Source organism: Oncorhynchus clarkii, chromosome 17, assembly GCF_045791955.1.
Source record: "Oncorhynchus clarkii lewisi isolate Uvic-CL-2024 chromosome 17, UVic_Ocla_1.0, whole genome shotgun sequence".
NCBI lineage: Eukaryota > Metazoa > Chordata > Actinopteri > Salmoniformes > Salmonidae > Oncorhynchus > Oncorhynchus clarkii.
Window position 1 is genome coordinate 62166574 of NC_092163.1, and position 23361 is coordinate 62189934.

The 23361-nt window shown below is 41.6% G+C and overlaps 1 protein-coding gene across 4 annotated transcripts in view; it reads left to right on the top strand.

Moving 5' to 3' along the window:
• The window catches only part of LOC139371223 (FYVE, RhoGEF and PH domain-containing protein 5-like), a 65149-nt gene that overhangs the window by 26345 nt on the left and 15443 nt on the right, over positions 1–23361 (top strand). For all 4 annotated transcript variants that reach the window (XM_071111433.1, XM_071111432.1, XM_071111431.1 and 1 more), the window contains exons 6-7: positions 8567–8718; positions 10762–10918. In XM_071111433.1, coding sequence (XP_070967534.1) covers positions 8567–8718; positions 10762–10918 — 309 coding nt within the window. The remainder of the gene's footprint in view (positions 1–8566; positions 8719–10761; positions 10919–23361) is intronic.

Consider the following 23361-nt stretch of genomic DNA (forward strand, 5'->3'; position numbering starts at 1 on the left):
AGAGAGTATGCTATTAGGGCCCCACAATGGAGGTGTCATAATACCCCAAAAACCTAGTGGTCAAACAGGGAAATGGTACCTATCATTTTTCCCACGGGGAATTTTAGAAACACTTAAAATAAGGGCTGTGTTTCGTGTACACCTACCCTGGCGTGACGTTTTGATAACCATTTAAATCTCTCGGACAAGGTGACTTTTATCAATATATTCGGCTCTATTTACTCTCAGATTTTGAAATGCTAATTAGCATCAAAGTAGACATCACGCAAGACTACAAATCCCTGCAATCTCCTGTACGTCATGTCTAGCAAACATCTTAGCTAACAGGTATTGTGTACACTTAAAACTTGCACAAGACAGTTCAAAGAATTGTCAGTTTAAAGAAATTTAGCCAATCTATCCATTACAAAATGTAACTAACATTAGATAATTAACCCAGAGATCATTTTTTTTAATGATTATATTTTTTTAGGATAATATTGCAGATATATTGTGGCTTCTATCAGTGTAATTGTCTGCATCATTTCCAATCCCCCATATATATATATATATATATATATATTTTTTTTTTTAAATGTGTTTTCCTTCTTTATTATTTTCCCTTAACCCTGCCACCCCTCCCCTAATTGGAGTAAACTAATAAAATATATTTTCCTTCTTTATTATTTATGGGAACCATACAAAACACCAATATAGAAATATTGAACTAGAACACCCCATAGTCACGCCCTGACCTACTACACCATAGAGAAACAAGGGCTCTCTAAGGTCAGGGCGTGACAGCCTGTTGTAAAATAAATATGTTTAGCATATTGCTGTCATTTGTTGGGTACGTTAGGTGCTAGCTTTTCTTGGTAATTGATGCAATATAGCGTGTTCAAAACGTTTGAAGGTTCAAACCATTTCACAAGTGTTTTGTTTCATTCTGTTGGGCATTTTCTTTGGCCAAACGTTGTGTTTGCTGCAATATAATATCCTGCTTGTATTTTCCCCATAAATAATGGCTTGACTTACTTTTGATATTACCCTAATAAAGTTGGGAAACTTTTATGAAGGTTTGTTGTGGTGTGGCTACTAGCCGATTATACTGCAAGCCTATGGTATGAAGGCAGGGCGCACAGGTGCTCCAACTGATTTCCGACAGTTTAACTTGAGGTGTGGAAGAATGTTTTTGGCCTATCAGTTACTCCTATAATCTAAAAATATAATGCTTATCTTTATAAAAAATATTCTAATTGAAAATTAACGTATTAGCTTCCTCCTGCTTTTTTAAATGTTAATACAGTGGACTCCTAATCCAATAGGCCTTGTAAGCAATGCCCGATGCATTTAGTGCTCAAATCTCCAACAGCTGAATCGTGAGGTGAACAATTATTGTTTTAGGAAAGTAAAAACCAATGAAACAATAGGCTATAAAGTTTTGCGTATGCGACACATTGGAACACAAGGAATAGTGTTTTTGTACAGTGCCTTCAGAAAGTATTCATACCCCTTGACTTGTGTTACAGCCTGAATTCAAAATGTATTCAGTATCATTTTTTTCACCCATCTACACACAATACCCCACAATGACAAAGCGAAAACTTGTTTGCACATTTATTGAAAAATAAATACAGAAATATCTAATTTATGTAAGTATCCACACCCCTGAGTCAATACATTACCTTTGGCAGCGATTACAGCTTTCAGTCTTTCTGGGTAAGTCTCTAAGAGCTTTGCACACCTGGATTGTACAATATCTGCACATTATTGTTTTGAAAATTCTTCAAGCTCTGCCAAGTTGGTTGTTGATCATTGCTAGACAGCAATTTTCAAGTCTTGCCATAGATCTTCAATCCAATTTAAGTCAAAACTGTAACTAGGCCACATAAAGTTAATTTCTTAGTTCACTTTAGTTCCTTATTGCAAACAGGCTGCATGTTTTGGAATATTTTCTATTCAGTACAGACTTCATTCGTTTCTTGTCATTTATGTTAATATTGTGGAGTAACTACAATGTTGTTGATCCATCCTCAGTTTTCTCCTATCACAACCATTAAACTCTGTAACTGTTTTAAAGTCACCATTGGCCTCATGGTAAAATCAGTGAGCGGTTTCCTTCCTCTCCGCCAATTGAGTTAGAAAGGACACCCGTATCTTTGTAGTGACTGGGTGTATTGATACACCATACAAATTGTAATTCATAACTTTACTATGCTCAAAGGGATATTCAATGTCTGCATAGATCCCCTTCTTTGCGAGGCATTGGAAAACATCCCTGGTCTTTGTGGTTGAATCTGTGTTTGAAATTCACTGCTCAATTGAGTAATTGTAATTGAGAATTGTAATTGTATGTGTGTGGTACAGAGATGAGGTAGTTATTCAAAAATCATGTTAAACACTATTATTGCACACAGAATGAGTCCATGCAACTTATTATATGACTTGTTAAGCACATTTTTACTCCTGATCTTATTTAGTCCTGCCGTAACAAAGGGGTTGAATACTTATTGACTGAAGATATTTCAGCTTTTCATTTTTATTCACTTTGTGTGTAGACCAGTGACACAAAATCTCAATGAAATCCATTTTAAATTCAGGCCGTAGCACAACAAAATGTGGAAAAAGTCATGGGGTGTGAATACTTTCTGAAGGCACTGTAATTAGTTACCGTATAGGTGGCTCTTCTGAAGAGGTAAGAAACAATCTAGCATATTGTTTTTTTTATCAAAATCTTGCTTTAGTTTTGTAGGGCACTGTCCATGGGTCTGATAGAGTGCAGTGGAAATTTCACGCCAACCTATCACTTCTTGGTCAAAAGAATTATAAATCATTTAAAAGTTTGTGTGTATTGTGGTATAGCGTGATATAAACAGAATTCAATATATTTGTCAGAATGGTGGGTGTAGCTGGTGTATGCAGTCAGGCACAGGAGAGCAGAGAATTGGGAGCAACGTAACTTTAATCAGAATAATGAATGGTGCTAAGGAAAAACAATACACTTGCCCCAACACAAACATCAACCCGTACAGCATGACGAGGTACTCATAATGACCTGATGTGGTTCTAAACACCGTCTTCCCCTCGTCTCCCTCCCGGATACGCACCAGGTTGTAAGCGCTCCTGAGATCTAGTTTAGTGAAGAAGCGCGCCCCATGCATTGACTCAATCGCCGTGGCGATAAGAGGTAGCTGGTAACTGTACCTCACAGTGATTTGATTGAGACCTCAATAGTCAATGCACGGGCATAGACCTCTATCCTTCTTCTTCACAAAAAAAGAAACTAGAGGAGAAAGGTGAAGTGGAGGGCCGAATGTACCCCGCCCTGCGAATGTACCCTGCCCCAGAGATTCGGAGACATACTGTATGTTTCCATAGCCTCCGTCTTCTCTTACGACAGGGGATACACATGACTCCTGGGAAGTGCTGCGTCTACCAGGAGATTTATCGCACAATCTCCCCATCGATGGGGTGGTAATTGACTCGCCTTCTTTTTACAGAAGACAAGAGCCAATTTGGCATATTCAGAGGGGATAAGCACGGTGGAGACCTGGTCTGGACTTTCCACCGTAGTAGCACCGACGGAAACTCCTAAACACCTCCCCGGGCACTTTCGTGACCACCCCGTGAGAGCCCTCTGTGGCCATGAAATAGTGGGGTCATGACAGGTCAAACAGGGTAGGCCCAGCACCACGGGAAACGCAGGATTATCAATAAGGAGAGATTCTCCTTGTGACCCTCCTGCGTAACCATGCCCAGTGGAGCGGTGGCCTCCCTAATTAGCCCTGACCCTAATGGTCGACTATCTAGGGTGTGCACAGGGAAGGGCATGTCCACAGGAACAATGGGGATCCCTAAACTATGGGCAAAGGATCTGTCAATAAAATTCTCAGCTGCGCCTGAATCTATGAGCGCCTTATGCTGGGAATGCAGGGGAAAATCAGGAAAATTAATAAACAAAAATATGTGAGCAACAGGGTCTCTGGGTGAGCCTGGTGCCGACTCACCTGGGGTGACACGAGAGTGCCCTGCCTGCTGCCTCGACTCCCAGAGGAACCTCCCCAGCACCGACCGGCAGTGTGCCCTCTGCGGCCACAGATGGTGCATGGAACGGCCCCTCCTCTGGTCGCCCTAAGTGCAGCACCTCCCAGCTTCATGGGCGTTGCAGCGGTGGTGCTGTGGGATGGAACCAACAGACCCCGATCTGGACATCTGTGGGTAGCAAGCAGGTTATCCAACTACAACTGTGGTGATCGATCAGGGCCCTGTCGTTCCATCCCGCGCTGGAGGCCAGGGTCCGAAAGTCCAACGCAAACTCCTGAAAAACAGGTGTGTAGAAACAAAGACAAAACAAATGGAAAATGAAAAGTGGATCGGCGATGGCTAGTAGACCGGCGACGCCGACCGCTGAGCGCCGCCCAAACAAGGAGAGGAACCGACTTCGGCTGAAGTCGTGACAATAATTCCAATGAAAGAACCCAAATCACACCCCTGGGTATAGCTGGATATTGGTACAGTGTATTTCATCATAGAACTGGATACATTAGATACTTTTTTTATTGGTAGCCTATTGGACTTCGTGGTTGTAAATGGAACCGTATGTATTGGAAACGTGTTTGAGTTTGATTCACAGAAGTGTATTGTGCATCACAACGTGTTGATGAACTCATGAGCAGCATGATTTTTCATGTCTGAAGCGGTGCTATAGGCCTATTGATTTGTCAAGACACCTGAGCATGACTACATCACTGTAAACTGTTTTGGTTATTTGGATCTCCATTCGCCTTTTGTTTACTGCATTTGTTACCTGTTAATGTAACTAGCCTGAATATACATTGTGTCATGTCTTTATCGATCTGATATTTTGTTTACTGCATTTGTTACCTGTTAATGTAACTAGCCTGAATATACATTGTGTCATGTCTTTATCGATCTGATATTTTGTTTACTGCATTTGTTTACTGTTAATGTAACTAGCCTGAATATACATTGTGTCATGTCTTTATCGATCTGATATTTTGTTTACTGCATTTGTTTACTGTTAATGTAACTAGCCTGAATATACATTGTGTCATGTCTTCATCGATCTATTTTGTTTACCAGGCTTACTACTTGGTACCGCTGTTTTGTTCTGTTCCATTCGTTCGCATTCACAGTTATGTTGGTATTCTAAGCCAAACTGCTATTCAGTATGTATGAATATCTACGCTGCTACGTTTAGCATTTAGTTTACATTATTTTGGTAAGACAGCTGTCTGTACAGCTGTATTCACATAGGCTGTTTGTAATAGGTGAATTACCTTTTTTATCTTGTAGCCTATATTCATTACCAAAACGGCCTTGCGTTACTGTGTAGGGTGCTGTCCATTTAAGCTGATACCACGCATCGGAGATTGGTGTGAAATCTGTAGTCTACCTGTTACTTCAAAATAACTATATGATCTTAGAGTCTCAGCATTTTAACTTTATGTTTATAGTGGTATAGCGTGATATAAGCAGAATTCAATATAATTCCAATGCAAGAACTCCCGAAAATATTTATCCCTCACCAATTTCAACTACCAGCTTTTAGTCACTTTATCCTGGTGCCCGGTCTGGATATCATATGAGCATGGCATAAATCATGGCAAAATGTGTCAATTTCAGGAAATGTGCTTTAAAATGTCAATGTTTTCTCTCTACCTCATGGCAAAACATATAAAATTGCAGGATATTACCTTTGAAATCTCGCTTAGGGCCTCCAAAACGCTACAGGCAGCACTGCTCATACCAACCTATCAGGCATGACATCCAACCATGTTTCATCATTCTGTTGCAATAATGCATAAAAACAACACTGGTCTATAATAATTCTTAAAGCCCCCCCACACACACACACACACACACACACACACACACACACACAGATGTATCAAACAATTGTTCCATTGTTTGATAAGGAATAACACAAATACAAATAATTTCCAGACACTGTCCCCAAATGGAAAGTGAAGATCTGCTTCTGAGTGTTCTTCTCCAGGGCTTTCCCAATGACAGGTTGAATATACAGTATGTTACTTAGACCTGACTTTTGATGTCTTTATAAAATGTGTCTATCAGGTTTGACCTAGCTTGACTGGCTGTTTAACCCACTGTCTAACGCTGTCATTTGACCTGGTACGGCTTCATTCAATACACTGGGGCCGAAAGGAGATTAGAGAAGTAGAGGGTAAAGCTGCTGACCTGTGTAGGGACTTAGTGAGCTGTGTGCAGGACAACAGTGTCCGTCCCTGGGGAGCGGGCGGCCAGGACATAAAGTAGCAGGTCTGCTTCACAGCAGCAGTGATGAATGCTAACTCAGATGGGATCGATAGTAGATGATGAACGGGAGGTGCTAAAGTAAAGTGTCATACTTGTTTTATGTCTGCAGCGTTCTAAAACTGAAATTGATGAGGTCCAGACGCTTGTCCTTGTAGACACATTATGGCTTTATATTATAGATGGCGTTCGCTACCAGACAACCATACCAGGAGGGACAATTGATATTGGTTAAGCAATTTGACACCTACAATCAATTAGTGAGCTTTCATGTTTTCCCCAATTGTTGGAGTAGATAAATGACCCTTCTCATGAGCATTCCCTCCTAGTGCCATAACTCCACTGGCGTTTTAGCCTCTGTGGTCACACTGACACAACCACGTTTTAAAGTCTTACCATGGTTATGAACATACAGTGCCTTGCGAAAGTATTCGGCCTTCTTGAACTTTGCGACCTTTTGCCACATTTCAGGCTTCAAACATAAATATATAAAACTGTATTTTTTTTGTGAAGAATCAACAACAAGTGGGACACAATCATGAAGTGGAACGACATTTATTTGATATTTAAAACTTTTTTAACAAATCAAAAACTGAAAAATTGGGCGTGCAAAATTATTCAGCCCCTTTACTTTCAGTGCAGCAAACTCTCTCCAGAAGTTCAGTGAGGATCTCTGAATGATCCAATGTTGACCTAAATGACTAATGATGATAAATACAATCCACCTGTGTGTAATCAAGTCTCCGTATAAATGCACCTGCACTGTGATAGTCTCAGAGGTCCGTTAAAAGCGCAGAGAGCATCATGAAGAACAAGGAACACACCAGGCAGGTCCGAGATACTGTTGTGAAGAAGTTTAAAGCCGGATTTGGATACAAAAAGATTTCCCAAGCTTTAAACATCCCAAGGAGCAGTGTGCAAGCGATAATATTGAAATGGAAGGAGTATCAGACCACTGCAAATCTACCAAGACCTGGCCGTCCCTCTAAACTTTCAGCTCATACAAGGAGAAGACTGATCAGAGATGCAGCCAAGAGGCTCATGATCACTCTGGATGAACTGCAGAGATCTACAGCTGAGGTGGGAGACTCTGTCCATAGGACAACAATCAGTCGTATATTGCACAAATCTGGCCTTTATGGAAGTGGCAAGAAGAAAGCCATTTCTTAAAGATATCCATAAAAAGTGTTGTTTAAAGTTTGCCACAAGCCACCTGGGAGACACACCAAACATGTGGAAGAAGGTGCTCTGGTCAGAGGAAACCAAAATTGAACTTTTTGGCAACAATGCAAAACGTTATGTTTGGCGTAAAAGCAACACAGCTGAACACACCATCCCCACTGTCAAACATGGTGGTGGCGGCATCATGGTTTGGGCCTGCTTTTCTTCAGCAGGGACAGGGAAGATGGTTAAAATTGATGGGAAGATGGATGGAGCCAAATACAGGACCATTCTGGAAGAAAACCTGATGGAGTCTGCAAAAGACCTGAGACTGGGACGGAGATTTGTCTTCCAACAAGACAATGATCCAAAACATAAAGCATAATCTAAAATGGAATGGTTCAAAAATAAACATATCCAGGTGTTAGAATGGCCAAGTCAAAGTCCAGACCTGAATCCAATTGAGAATCTGTGGAAAGAACTGAAAACTGCTGTTCACAAATGCTCTCCATCCAACCTCACTGAGCTCGAGCTGTTTTGCAAGGAGGAATGGGAAAAAATTTCAGTCTCTCGATGTGCAAAACTGATAGAGACATACCCCAAGCGACTTACAGCTGTAATCGCAGCAAAGTATTAACTTAAGGGGGCTGAATAATTTTGCACGCCCAATTTTTCAGTTTTTGATTTGTTAAAAAAGTTTGAAATATCCAATAAATGTTGTTCCACTTCATGATTGTGTCCCACTTGTTGTTGATTCTTCACAAAAAAATACAGTTTTATATCTTTATGTTTGAAGCCTGAAATGTGGCAAAAGGTCGCAAAGTTCAAGGGGGCCGAATACTTTCGCAAGGCACTGTATAAGTAATGTCAGTATGTTGATAAATGGTAGGGTTGTGTCAACAATGTATCAGCAACCAAAGTCATTATGTAACCCAACAGCTGGTATGTAACTCAGGTCCAACACACCTTTTCCTGAGTGGTTGGACAGGCAGAGATCACAGATGGACACAGACTAAGTTGATACTGGATTAGGGAACGGGAAGAATGTTAAACTCTAGGAAAATCTGACCCATCACCCATTCCCCCCCTTCGCTTCTCCCTCTATCCTTTCTCCCTCCCTCTCATGCAGGACTTCAGGGCAGCAGTGTTGGAGGCGGTGGGGGAGGATGGGGAACCTGTGGTGGAGGAACAGAGGCTGGGGGAGATACTGGGCACGCTCCCTGAGGTCTACATACTCCACAGCAACATCCTCACCAAGCTGGATGCACGCATCAGACAGTGGTGAGACATACAGTAGATAAACACAGTGGGTATATGACAGTCTATATGCACTCATAGATAAATACATTTCAAGCACATCAAGTACAATGATTGTAAATGGTATATTACCATACTGTATGTTTGTCAAATCAAATTGTGTTTGTCACATGCGCCGAATATAACGGGTGTAGACTTTATTGTGAAATGCTTACCTACGAGACCTTACCAACAATGCACAGTTAACTAAAAATACAAATTCTGACATGAGTAATAAAATACACAAGAATGGAGCTATATACAGGGAATACCAGTACCAGATCAATGTGGAGCTATATACAGGGAATACCAGTACCAGATCAATGTGGAGCTATATACAGGGAGTACCAGTACCAGATCAATGTGGAGCTATAAACAGGGAGTACCTGTACCAGATCAATGTGGATCTATATACAGGGAGTACCAGTACCAGATCAATGTGGAGCTATATACAGGGAGTACCAGTACCAGATCAATGTGGAGCTATATACAGGGAATACCAGTACCAGATCAATGTGGAGCTATATACAGGGAGTACCAGTACCAGATCAATGTGGAGCTATATACAGGGAGTACCAGTTCCAGATCAATGTGGAGCTATATACAGGGAGTACCAGTACCAGATCAATGTGGAGCTCTATACAGGGAATACCAGTACCAGATCAATGTGGAGCTATATACAGGGAGTACCAGTACCAGATCAATGTGGAGTTATATACAGGGAGTACCAGTACCAGATCAATGTGGAGCTATATACAGGGAATACCAGTACCAGATAAATGTGGAGCTATATACAGGTTGTAATAGTACCAGATCAATGTGGAGCTATATATAGGTTGTAACAGTACCAGATCAATGTGGAGCTATATACAGGTTGTAACAGTACCAGATCAATGTGGAGCTATATACAGGTTGTAACAGTACCAGATCAATGTGGAGCTATATACAGGTTGTAACAGTACCAGATCAATGTGGAGCTATATACAGGGAATACCAGTACCAGATCAATGTGGAGCTATATACAGGTTGTAACAGTACCAGATCAATGTGGAGCTATATACAGGTTGTAACAGTACCAGATCAATGTGGAGCTATATACAGGTTGTAACAGTACCAGATCAATGTGGAGCTATATACAGATTGTACCAGTACCAGATCAACGTGGAGCTATATACAGGTTGTAACAGTACCAGATCAATGTGGAGCTATATACAGGTTGTACCAGTACCAGATCAACGTGGAGCTATATACAGGTTGTAACAGTACCAGATCAATGTGGAGCTCTATACAGGTTGTACCAGTACCAGATCAATGTGCAGGGGTACGAGGTATTTCAAGTAGATATGTGCATGAAGGCAGGGTAAAGTAACTAGGCATCAGGATAGACAATAATAAGAGTAAAATAAAGAACACAGCAGCAGCAGGAAATGATGAGTGTAAGTGTGTGTGTGTTTATTCAGTAGCTCAGGAGGTATTGACATGTTTCTCTGACCATAATTCAATAATTTACCTGTCAACTGGTATTCAATAATTTACCTGTCAACTGGTTTTCAATAACTTACCTGTCAACTGGTATTCAATAACTTACCTGTCAACTGGTATTCAATAACTTACATGTTAACTGGTATTCAATAATTTACCTGTCAACTGGTATTCAATAACTTACATGTCAACTGGTATTCAATAACTTACATGTTAACTGGTATTCAATAACTTACCTGTCAACTGGTATTCAATAACTTACCTGTCAACTGGTATTCAATAACTTACATGTTAACTGGTATTCAATAACTTACCTGTCAACTGGTATTCAATAACTTGCATGTTAACTGGTATTCAATAACTTACCTGTCAACTGGTATTCAATAACTTACCTATCAACTATTAGTCAATAACTTAAATGTAAACTATTATTCAATAACTTACCTATCAACTATTAGTCAATAACTTAAATGTAAACTATTAGTCAATAACTTAACTGTCAACCAATCCGCCAAACCTCAACATGATTCTATTCCCCATCACCAGGGAGGAGAGCCAGCAGGTGGTGGATGTGATCCTGTCTCACCAGGAGGAGTTTGCTGTGTTCGCTACCTATATCTCTAAGTACGACCGCAGCATGTCCCTACTGGCAGAGAGCTGTAAACTCAACCCTGCCTTCCATGACATCGTCAAGCAGTTTGAGGTAAGAGGCCGGACTTAGTTTGAGCTTACAGACTACTTATTAAAGTGGAAGTCCTCTAACTAAAAACTCAATGTGAGTTTATAGTCTGTAAATTAACCTCTGCATATGCAGGCTCAGAAAAATCAGTCCTTAGGCTGTACCTGCCAGTCTCATGCAGGTTTCTGTATGAGCAGAGGGATTTACTATAACAATGTCTTTATTCAGGCAGGAGTTCCCTGTTCCATTTTTATAGCAGCTTTAGTTTGTTATCCAGACTCCACTGGGAGTCAATGGCCTTTCCAAACTCTATTCTGCTCTGCTCTCCTCTATGGGACTGACCTTTTCAATGCGCTACTCTCATGTTTGATACCTTTCACAGTCCGAACACATACCTTTTTGTACTGTGAATCCCTTTATCTTGGCTGTCAACAGAACGTAGGAAGTAGTATCTGAGAGGATGTCTTCAAACTATATGCACAACTCCATAGTAAGCAAATGACTCCTCCGTTGAGTAGGGAGATATGTAATCAAGGCCCCTAATGATGATGATAGGAACCATTAACCATGGCAGAGGATATTAAACATGCTCTCAGATAAGACCATTGGGATGCAACAATGGATTTCTCATTTCCACTCCAGGCATGGTCTGACCTATAGACTTGATTCAGTGCTCATATAGTGGAAATCTCTCACATGCTCCAGGTTACCTAGCTTACCCTGTTAAGTCCTATTGATTGGTAACGGTAGAGTTAGCAGTTCGACTTGTAGAATGCTTGTTTATCTTTGTGCAAGAATAATGCACTATTTCTATATTAAATTGACCTTTGTGTTATGAAGTAATTCAATTAATTTACCACATTAAATTGAATCACCTCAAGTTTCATTATATTTATGTTAATTTTGGAAATTAGTCTTGGCTCTACATGCTACCAAGATTCTAACCAAAGACCGCCCACAGATATGCATAACATACTGTTTCTTGCATATTTATCAAATAGCGGTTCCTCACCATATTTCGATGCATAGTGATTGGTGGACATAATGATTCTACGCATCTCAATGGTGATTAGGATCGCAACCCGACAAGGAAGCAACTGTCTCAGAGCTCATGAATATTCAGGAGCAGCTGCCCTCACCAGAGATATTGTGGTTCCACAGGACTATGATAGGACAGGCAATGTAGGTGAGAGAGAGCGAGAGAGAGAAAGAGAGAGGCAGAGGCAGCAGCAAAAAAATTATCCTGCAGCAACAGGAAATGTGGAAATATTACATGGATTATAATTCATGGACATTTTTGTAGGGGTTTATATTTTATGTAGGAAAAATCAAGTCAAATTTCAAAGTGGAAATTACAAACTTCAGAAGCCTTTTTAAACCTCAAATACACAGGAAATCCTGCAACATGGGGATCAAATTAAGATCGTACATCTGTAGATAAAATCGAATTTTCAGTAAATGCATGACAGAAACAAGCAGAAAGCAAATCTAGGGTTTTTTGCTCAAATATGAACACTGAGGAATATTATGAAGATGAATGTTATTCCTAGTTAAAAGCTTGTACTAGAAATAACATCCCCTCTGCCTGGCTGTGTAGCGGTGTGGGGACTCCTTCTGTGTGACCTCCCCGTAATGTAACACACAGGGCTCTCTGGGACAGTAGAGACCAATGTCACAGACAGACAGTTGAGAGAGACAGTAGGCCTTGTTTATCCTACTATTTATCCTGCTATGGCAGTTTAGCCAGTGATCAATGCAGGAAGTGGTTGTTATTATGTCAGATGACCATGTAGATGATTTATGTATACTTTATATCTCTTCCTAATTGGTTTGTTTTTGTTGTTAATTTTGATAGCTTAAAGGAGTTTGTCCTTCATATTATTTCATCTGCTCTCTCTCTCTTTCTCCCTCTTTCTCTCTCTTTCTCTCTCTTTCTTTCTCGCTCTCTCTCTCTCTCTCTCTCTCTCTCTCTCTCTCTCTCTCTCCCTCTCTCTCTCTCTCTCTCTCTCTCTCTCTCTCTCTCTCTCTCTCTCGAAGTGGAGGGTTAAGCTCTTTAAGCATTGGTCCAGCAGTCTTGTGTTGTGGGGTGTAATTTCATTGTGGATGTGGTGATGACAGTGATGAAGTAGCTACGGGCTGTGATCAGATCACCATAGGACCTTACAGGATTAGCCCCTCTTCAGCCAATTTGTTGTTTACTGTGCTGCTATGTACTGTGTGTGTGTGTGCGTGCGTAGGTGTGTGCGTGCGTGTGTGTGTGTGATGCAGCAGGTGCACAGAGAGAGATAAAGACAGTGTGATGGTGTGAAATCCCAGTATAGGCAGCTGGGCAATGAGGCAGACACAAGCTAATTAGAGATGCAGCCTCCTTTACAACTCCCCAATTAGATCAGCTGTGTGTGCAGCCAGTGAATCAGCTGGCCGTGTGTGTGTGTGTGTGTGTTTGTGTGTGTGCGCACTGGCATGTGAACTGCAGACATCTTCTCTCTTTGGCTCACTAACCCAAACAACTACTCACTAATTATCGTCTTTGGCTCACCACAGAAGCCACTTCCGCCTTTCAATTCGATCACAATTTATATGAACAAGCGACACTTGAGGAGCTGGTGTTCTGTCAGTAAGGGTTTTTGAAGGGATGTTGTTATTGAACAGGAAGGGGAACATTTGAAGGGTAATCCAAACATAAAGGAAACCACACTGAGCGAATGCATTGTAGTATTTTATTGGGATTTTCTTCCCGGGGTCCGAACAGGAAACAAAACAACAACATAATATACCTAATATAATATACATAACACTACATAAAATACATAACACAACATAATACTACATAATATCCTGCCTCTGCCTCATGCTTCAGAAACAGTAGATGGCTCCTGCCCTATGAGCCGTTCCAGGTCGCACTAGCCAAGGCTCGTGCAAGGCCACGCTCCTATATATTAAAATGCATAATACAGTACAACATGTATCAAAATGTCTGTCTCTTCACAGTCCTTGTTGTGCCGTAAGGTGTTCTTTTATCTGTTTTTTCATCTGTTTTTATTGCTAACTTGAGTTACCTGGGGTGGCTGAGATTTCCATGTAGTCATGGCTCTATTTAATACTGTGCATTTCCCTGCCTCTTTTCTGGAGCTGGGGACTATGAAGAGACTGCTGATTGCATGTCTTGTGTTCTACCGATGAGTGTCTGAACTGTGTGCCAACTGCTTGAACAGATGGTTCGGTACCTTCAACACCTCGCACAAAGACCAGTAGTGATGAGGTCAAGCTCTCCTCAACTTAGAGCCAGGTGAGACTGACATACATGTTATTGACATAACACTGAGGTCTGGGACCTATTTCCATTGTGGTCCTCTTGAGACAAGATGGCTAGACAAGATCGAACACAGTGAAATAATAAAACAAAAACAGAGAAGAAGAACATCTATCTCATCATTCCAGTTACATCATAGGGGTTATTCATATGGGCACAGAGGACATGAAACATATTTTTACTTTATTTTTAAAGCTGCCCAGAGAGGAAGTTGTTTTTATGGGCAGAAGCAACTCATTCCATTCTGAGGCTCTAGTATACAAGAAAGTACCTTTCCCAACATTACCCCTGAACCTGTATAAGCACTCATCAGCAACACCTGATGTGGTGCTGTGATTGTGTGCATCCCTAACACGAGGAAAGTTTTCAGATATCTGGGCGCAGGACCATAAATACTCCTGTAAACCAAACCTAGTCTAATCTGGGACACTCTAGCCTCAACAGGCAGCCAGTTTAGTTCCTGAAAGCAGCTCCTGCCTATGTCTGTATGTGATCTCTCCTTCAATACATCCCTGATCGGCTTATTCTGGGCTATGAGTTGCCTCTGCCCATAAAAACTATGTCCTCTCTGGGGTGGCAGGTAGCCTAGTGGTTAGAGCGTTGGACTTGTAACTGAAAGGTTGCAAGATTGAATCCCTGAGCTGACAATGTAAAAATATGTCGTTCTGCCCCTGAACAAGGCAGTTAACCCACTGTTCCTAGGCCGTCATTGAAAACATGAATTTGTTCTTAACTGACTTGCCTAGTTAAATAAAGGTAAAATAAAAATATCTGGAGCTTCCCCTTCATAAGTTTAGATAAGCCCCCAAACCAGGAAGTACTACCATAGTCAAAATGGCATTGAATGAGGGCAGTAGCTAGCACTCATGGAGTCCTTATCAAGCAGCTTGGACTTTCTAGCCAAAACTTAGTCCTGGCATTAACCTTCCCTAGCACTTTATTGGCCATGCTCACACCTCCCAAGCTTCCATCTAGGATACATCCCAAGTTGCTAACAGAAGTTTTAGTAGTCAGCACATCGCCCCCTAATTCCACACTAATTTCAGAGGAACTACTGAACTTAGGTCTGGATCCAAAACTAATTGCTTCAGTTTTCCCTAAGTGCAGAGATAGCTTATTATCTCCTAGCCATTTGCTAATGTTAGTAAGCTCTGTGCTAAGTATGCTCTCCAACATAGTTTTACTTTTGTGAGACGGCAGAAGTGTGGAGTCATCCGCATAAAGAAAAAGATGGCAAGAACAAGCATCTTTCATATCATTAATATACAATAAAAACAGCAAATGCCCAAGAACACTACCCTGCGGAACGCCACAACTCATTAGTTTTGCCTGAGACAGTGAACCATTAACCTCTACTACTTGCTCCCTTCCTGATAAATAGGACTTTACCCAGCCTAGAGGAATACTACTTAATCCCAGTGCCTCCAGTTTGGATATTAGGAGACAGCGGTTAATTGTATCAAAGGCCTTCTGTAGGTCAAGCAGTACCATTCCACAGAGATTTCCCTCATCAATATCTTAGCTGATGAAGTCAGTCAAGTAAAGTAGACATGAATCAATGGAGTACGTTTTTCTAAAACCAGACTGAAAATAATACATTATTTATATGTTAACATATTCATACATTTTGCTCATGTACAACTCTCTCCAGGATCTTTGATGTTACACAGAGGATAGATACAGGCCTATAATTCCCAGGGTCAGACTTTATCCCCTTCTTATACAGAGGTATAATATTAGCTTGTTTCCAAGATGGCGTAGCAGTGCAGACGTGTTTTGTTCGTCCTATCGTGTGCTTCTGTATTTTTCGTATTTTTTTTTTCAATTTTATTTTCAATCTCTTTTCCATTTTAATTCAATTATACCTTCAGGGAACCTGCCTCACCCAATGTGATACGGAACCACTATTATTTTACATTTTTAGAGAACCACCTAGCCATCAGAAGCTAACCAGCTAATTAGCTACAAGATATTTAGTCATTGTTAGCCACTGCTAGCGGCCTTTACCTTCTACACACAGATACCAGACCTTTTTTTTCAACCTGGATAATACTCGCCAGTCTACCAGTATCGGACTGTCTCTCCAGTACAATGTCGGATTCCTACCGTAATCCCTGGACCATTACTCCTGATCTTCACAGCTAGCTAGCACCCACCGAGTTACCCAGTACCGAAGCTATCCCTGAGGCCCAACTCCCGGCCTACTCAGTTGTTCACCCGGACTCCACCCAAACACGGCTAGAACCCACTACTCCACTGGATCCTTGCCGTAAGCTCTGTACCTTGGCACCGGATCACCGCTGCTACCGAGTGGCTGTAGTGGCTAACGCCCCTGCCCCGAAGCTAGCACCAGTTAGCCGTGAGCCAGGCGCATCTCTCGGCTAGCAAACTAAATTACTACAACTACAATACCTCTTTCGCCATCTGGCTTGGATCCTTTGTCGACACGGCGCCCCGCCGCACCACCACGACTGATCTGCCGACGAATACTCCATCCGCTGTGCCTTCAACCGGCCTCTGTCGGACGTCGGAGCAGACGTTTCTACTAGCCCTGGGCTACTAACTTAGACACCGCGTCGCCCGCATGCTAGCGGGCTAGATAGATAGAACTGCCAAAGGAGACAGCCTCCAGCTGAAGAACTACAGGAAAGGTATGATCTCTGTAATTGCAAATAAAGGTTTCTGTACCAAATATTATGTTCTGCTTTTCTGAATTATCAAATACTAATGTCAATAAAGTGCAAAATAATTACTTAAAAATCATACAATGTGATTTTCTGTATTTTTGTTTTAGATTCCGTCTCTCACAGTTGAAGTGTACCTATGATAAAAATTACAGACCTCTACATGCTTTGTAAGTAGGAAAACCTGCAAAATCGTCAGTGTATCAAATACTTGTTCTCCCCACTGTATATCCATCCTGCCCTGCCTTTCTAAAGTCTTCGAAAGCCAAGTTAATAAACAGATCACTGACCATTTCGAATTCCACCATACCTTCTCCGCTGTGCAATCCGGTTTCCGAGCCGGTCACGGGTGCACCTCAGCCATGCTCAAGGTACTGAACGATATCATAACCGCCAGCGATAAAAGACAGCACTGTGTAGCCGTCTTCATCGATCTGGCCAAGGCTTTTGACTCTGTCAATCACTGTATTCTTATCGGCAGACTCAACAGCCTTAGTTTTTCTAACGACTACCTCGCCTGGTTCACCAACTACTTTGCAGACAGAGTTCAGTGTGTCAAATCGGAGGGCATGTTGTCCGGACCTCTGGCAGTCTCTATGGGGGTACCACAGGGTTAAATTCCCGGTCCGACTCTTTTCTCTGTATATATCAATGATGTCGCTCTTGCTGCGGGCGATACCCTGATCCACCTCTACGCAGACGACACCATTCTGTATACTTCTGGCCCTTTCTTGGTCGACCTCATAACTCTATATAATACCTCTTGACTTGGTTGCTTCCATACAAACCAGAACTGGTGGGCAGCTTGCTAACCAGCTTGCTGGCAACAGAAGTAAAAAAATAGATGAATTCATTGGCAACCTCTGCTTTTTCATATACAGTTGAAGTCGGAAGATTACATACACCTTAGCCAAATACAATTAAACTCAGTTTTTCACAATTCCTGACATTTAATCCTAGTAAAAATTCCCTGTCTTTGGTCAGTTAGGATCAGCACTTTATTTTAAGAATGTGAAATGTCAGAATAATAGTAGAGAGAATGATTTATTTCAGCTTTTATTTCTTTCACCACAATCCCAGTGGGTCAGAAGTTTACATACACTCAATTAGTATTTGGTAGCATTGCCTTTACATTGTTTAACTTGGTTCAAACATTTTGGGTAGCCTTCCACAAGGTTCCCACAATAAGTTGGGTGAATTTTGGCCCGTTCCTCCTGACAGAGCTGGTGTAACGGAGTCAGGTTTGTTGGCCTCCTTGCTCGCACATGCTTTTTCAGTTCTGCCCACAAATGTTCTATGGGATTGAGATCAGGGCTTTGTGATGGCCACTCCAATACCTGGACTTTGTTGTCCTTAAGCCATTTTGCCACAACTTTGGAAGTATGCTTGGGGTCATTGTCCATTTGGAAGACCCATTTGCGACCAAGCTTCAACTTCCTGACTGATGTCTTGAGATGTTGCTTCAATATAGCCACATAATTTTCTCTCCTCATGATGCTATCTATTTTGTGAAGTGCACCAGTCCCTCCTACAGCAAAGCACCCCCACAACATGATGCTGCCACCCCCGTGCTTCACGGTTTGGATGGTGTTCTTCGGCTTGCAAGCATAACCCTTATTCCTCCAAACATAACAATGGTCATTATGGCCAAACAGTTCTATTTTTGTTTCATCAGACCAGAGGAGCAGTCTGGCTTTTTTATGGCGGTTTTGGAGCAGTGGCTTCTTTCTTGCTGAGCGGCCTTTCAGATTATGTTGTTATAGGACTCATTTTACAAGCAAAGAGGCACTGAGTTTGAAGTTGGCCTTGAAATACATCGACTGGTACACCTGCAATTGACTCAAATGATGTCAGAAGCTTCTAAAGCCATGACATAATTTTCTGGAATTTTCCAAGCTGTTTAAAGGCACAGTCAATTTAGTGTATGTAAACTTCTGACCCACTGGAATTGTGATACAGTGAATTACAAGTGAAATAATCTGTCTGTAAACAATTGTTGGAAAAATGACTTGTGTCATGCACGAAGTAGATGTCCTAACTGACTTGCCAAAACTTTAGTTTGTTAACAAGAAATTTGTGGAAAGGTTGAAAAACGAGTTTTAATGACTCCAACCTAAGTGTATGTAAACTTACGACTTCAACTGTACCATCTCCCCCCTGATGTTCCGTCCAATACTGTTTAGTTTGTTTTTGGTAGTACTACTACAGCCTAGTTCCTTAAATGATTTCCAAATCTTTTTAGGGACTTTTTTGTTCTCAATTATTTTCTCAGCAAAGTAAGCCCTCTTAGCTTCATCCATCCTGCTCTGTGCTTCATTTCTGTGACGTTTATATAGGACAAAATCACGCTGCTCTTGAGAATAGAATCTCATGATTAAACCAAGGGCTAGATCGCTGCTTTACCCTGACCAGTCTAATGGGAGCCATCACATTCACAACATCAAGTAATCTACATTTAAAGACTTCCCAGGCACTGTCTACCCCTACACTATCTAGCACAGGTGACCAGTAAATTTTTACCACTTCCTGCCTAAACTTTTCTACACAGTATTTTTTGATCCTCTGATTCTAACGGTTTTGTGACACTTAAATATATCTTCAAAAATCCTCCTCCAAAATGTAATAAAATTATCACTGATTCCATAGACTATTACTCCACACTGTGATATTTTAGATTGATCAGACACCAATATTAAGTAAATCATACTTTGCACTGTTTCACATATCCTGGTGGGATATTTTATCATTTGGGTCAGAGCAAGTGATCTACAAAAGTGCATAAATACATTGTGGGTTGGGCTATTCTTTTTGCAGACATCAGTATTGAAATCCCCTAACAAAATGATTTCCTTCAACAGGGAATCATTACAGATTGACAACACAATTTCAAAACCTTCATAGAATGCATTCTGCTTGGGCGGCCTATAACACACCCCCAACAAAATCGGCTTGGTTTTGGGAAGGCAGATATCCAGCGAGACAATCTCCAGATTAGCGTTTAAATCTGATCTGACGTTAAAAGCAATGTCTGATCTTACAAACGCACATATCCCCCCACCGTTCCGATTCCGATCCTTCCTGACAACAGAGTAATTACCTCAATCTATCTCAATTTCTCAGTCACAAAAAGATGAATCCAACTATGTCTCAGTAAAACACAAGACACCCACCTCTGATTTGCAAACCAACAGGCGTATCTCATCGATCTTCGGTAGTAGGCTTCGGCGTTGAAGTGCACAAAATGTAAGCCCTTCTCCCCAAAGGCCTCATTGAATTCCCGATCCACTTGTAACTCGCCTCCCACTGCGCTGCCATCTTCCCACTGCACTGCCTCCGGTGGCCTCTCTGTTGCCATGGAGCACCCCTCCCCAGGTGCTACTCCATCGTCCTCACCACCGTGTCCCCCGTCACTCGCCTCTGGTGGCCTCCGCTCCGCTGTGGACCCCCCCCCCCCTCCGGTGCATTCTCCACCCTCGGTAAGTCCTCTGTTCCTACTCCACCTTCAATGCTCACATGCCCCACGGGTACAGCACACAGACAGCAACGGTAAGCTTCATTGACCCCATGCCCAAAGCTAGGATCGCTGCATTTTAAATGAATCCACTGCGCGCATTCCAAACATACCAAAGTTTTGCTGTTACTCTTTATCCACCGTTCGCAAGAGGAGGATGGGTACATAGGCCGTTTGATGGGGTTCGTGATAAAGTGAGGTCCAAAGCATTGATGGATATCACCCGATAAGAGAAGGCATAGAGTTATTTTAAGATCTTCACCATTAATTTGAGATTTCAGACTAGCTTTCAATGATCGTTTTGGTTTGTGCCAAGGTGCTATGAAAGTTTGGTGTTTAACATTCCTTCCAAATCCGAAGTGCTGGATGCCATCAAAAGTGTTTGCATGACTGAGAAGTTGCTGAGAATGTACTATTCTTTCATCTAAATTGCAGATGCAATTATTTCCAGTAACATTTAACACAAACACATAAAGTAAAAGTGCTGCCACCATGCCGAACTTGCCGGTCGCCATCTTGTCATTAATAAAAACAATAATGGCCCTAGCCAGCTGCCCTGCAGTACACCACACTCAACTGAATTTGCATTAGAGAGGCTTCCATTAAAGAAAACCCTCTGTGTTCAATTAGATAGGTAACTCTCAATCCATGATAAGGCAGAGATTGAAAATCCATAACACCTACGTTTTATCAGCAATAGGTTATGATCAAAGCTATCAAAAGCTGCACTGAAGTCTAACAAAACATCTCCCACAATGTTCTTACTATCAATTTCTTTCAGCCAATCATCAGTCATTTGTGTCAGTGCCGAGCATGTTGAGTGCCCTTCCCTATAAGCATGCTGAAAGTCTGTTGTTCATTTGTTTTCTGTAAAAAACTTTGTATTTGGTCAAACACCATTTTATTCCTAAAGTTTGCTAAGCGCTGGTGACAGGCTGATTGGTCGGCTGTTTGAACCATTAAAGGCTGCTCTGCTATTCTTGGGCAGCGGAATGACCTTTGTCTCCCTCCAGACCTGAGGGAACACACTGTTTTCTAGGCTTAAATTGAAAATGTGGAAAACAGGAGTGGCAATGTGTTCTGCTACTAACCTCAGAAATGTACCATCCAGTTTATCGGTACCAGGTGGCTTGTCCTTATTTATTGATAGCAACCATTTTTTCACCGCTTCCACACCCACATTGCGGAACTCAAAACTACAATACTTTCATTATTTGGTCCATTATGCATGAATATGAAGGCTCAGCGTTTTGTTGTTTTCCATGTCTTGAAAACAAAAAAGTTATTAAAGTGGTTGGCAATATCAAAGGGTTTTGTGAGGAATAAGCAATCTGCCTCAATGAAGGATGGAGCAGATTTACCTTTTTTGCCTAGAAATTCATTTAAAGTACTCTAGAGCTTTTTAATGTCATTCTTTATATAATTTATCTTTGGTCCATAGTATAGTTTCTTCTTCTTTTTGTTTAGTTTAGTTATGTGATTTTTCAATTTACTGTATGTTTGCCAGTCTGCTGTGATGTCAGAGTGATTTGCTATTCCCTTTGCCTCATCCCTCTCAGCCATACAGTTTTTCAATGAATCTATCCATGGGTGTTTTGCAATTCTAACAGTCTGTTTCTTAATGGGCGCATGCCCATCAGTAACCAGAAGAAGCAGTTTCATTAATGCTTCAAGTGCTGCGTCAGGTTGTTCCTCATTAAACACATCAGCTCAACAAACATTCAATATAGGTATTATTGCAAAACCTCTTGTATGATCACTTACATAATCTCTCACATAATCCTTACCATCCCTCCCGTCTCCCACATAATCCTTACCATCTCTCCATCTCTCACATAATCCTTACCATCTCTCCCGTCTCTCACATAATACTTACCATCTCTCCGTCTCTCACATAATCCTTACCATCTCTCCCGTCTCTCACATAATCCTTACCATCCCTCCTGTCTCTCACATAATCCTTACCATCCCTCCTGTCTCTCACATAATCCTAACCATCTCTCCGTCTCTCACATAGTCCTTACCATCTCTCCCGTCTCTCACATAATCCTTACCATCTCTCCGTCTCTCACATAATCCTTACCATCTCTCTCGTCTCTCACATAATCCTTACCATCTCTCCGTCTCTCACATAATCCTTACCATCTCTCCAATCTCTCACACAATCCTTACCATCTCTCTCATCTCTCACATAATCCTTACCATCTCTCCGTCTCTCACATAATCCTTACCATCTCTCCCATAATCCTTACCATCCCTCCCGTCTCTCACATAATCCTTACCATCCCTCCCGTCTCTCACATAATCCTTACCATCTCTCCCGTCTCTCACATAATCCTTACCATCTCTCCGTCTCTCACATAATCCTTACCATCTCTCCCGTCTCTCACATAATCCTTACCATCCCTCCCGTCTCTCACATAATCCTTACCATCTCTCTGTCTCTCACATAATCCTTACCATCTCTCCCGTCTCTCACATAATCCTTACCATCCCTCCCGTCTCTCACATAATCCTTACCATCTCTCCCGTCTTACCATCCCTCCTGTCTCTCACATAATCCCTACCATCTCTCCATCTCTCACATAATCCTAACCATCTCTTTGTCGCTCACATAGTCCTTACCATCTCTCCCGTCTCTCACATAATCCTTTCCTTCTCTCCGTCTCTCACATAATCCCTACCATCTCTCTCGTCTCTCACATAATCCTTACCATCTCTCCGTCTCTCACATAATCCTTACCATCTCTCCCATAATCCTTACCATCCCTCCTGTCTCGCACATAATCCTTACCATCTCTCCCGTCTCTCACATAATCCTTACCATCTCTCCCGTCTCTCACATAATCCTTACCATCTCTCCCGTCTCTCACATAAACCTTACCATTTCTCCCATTTATCATCTCTCTCTTTTTTTCCCCCTTTCTCTTTATCTCTCCCTCTCTTACTCAAACACACA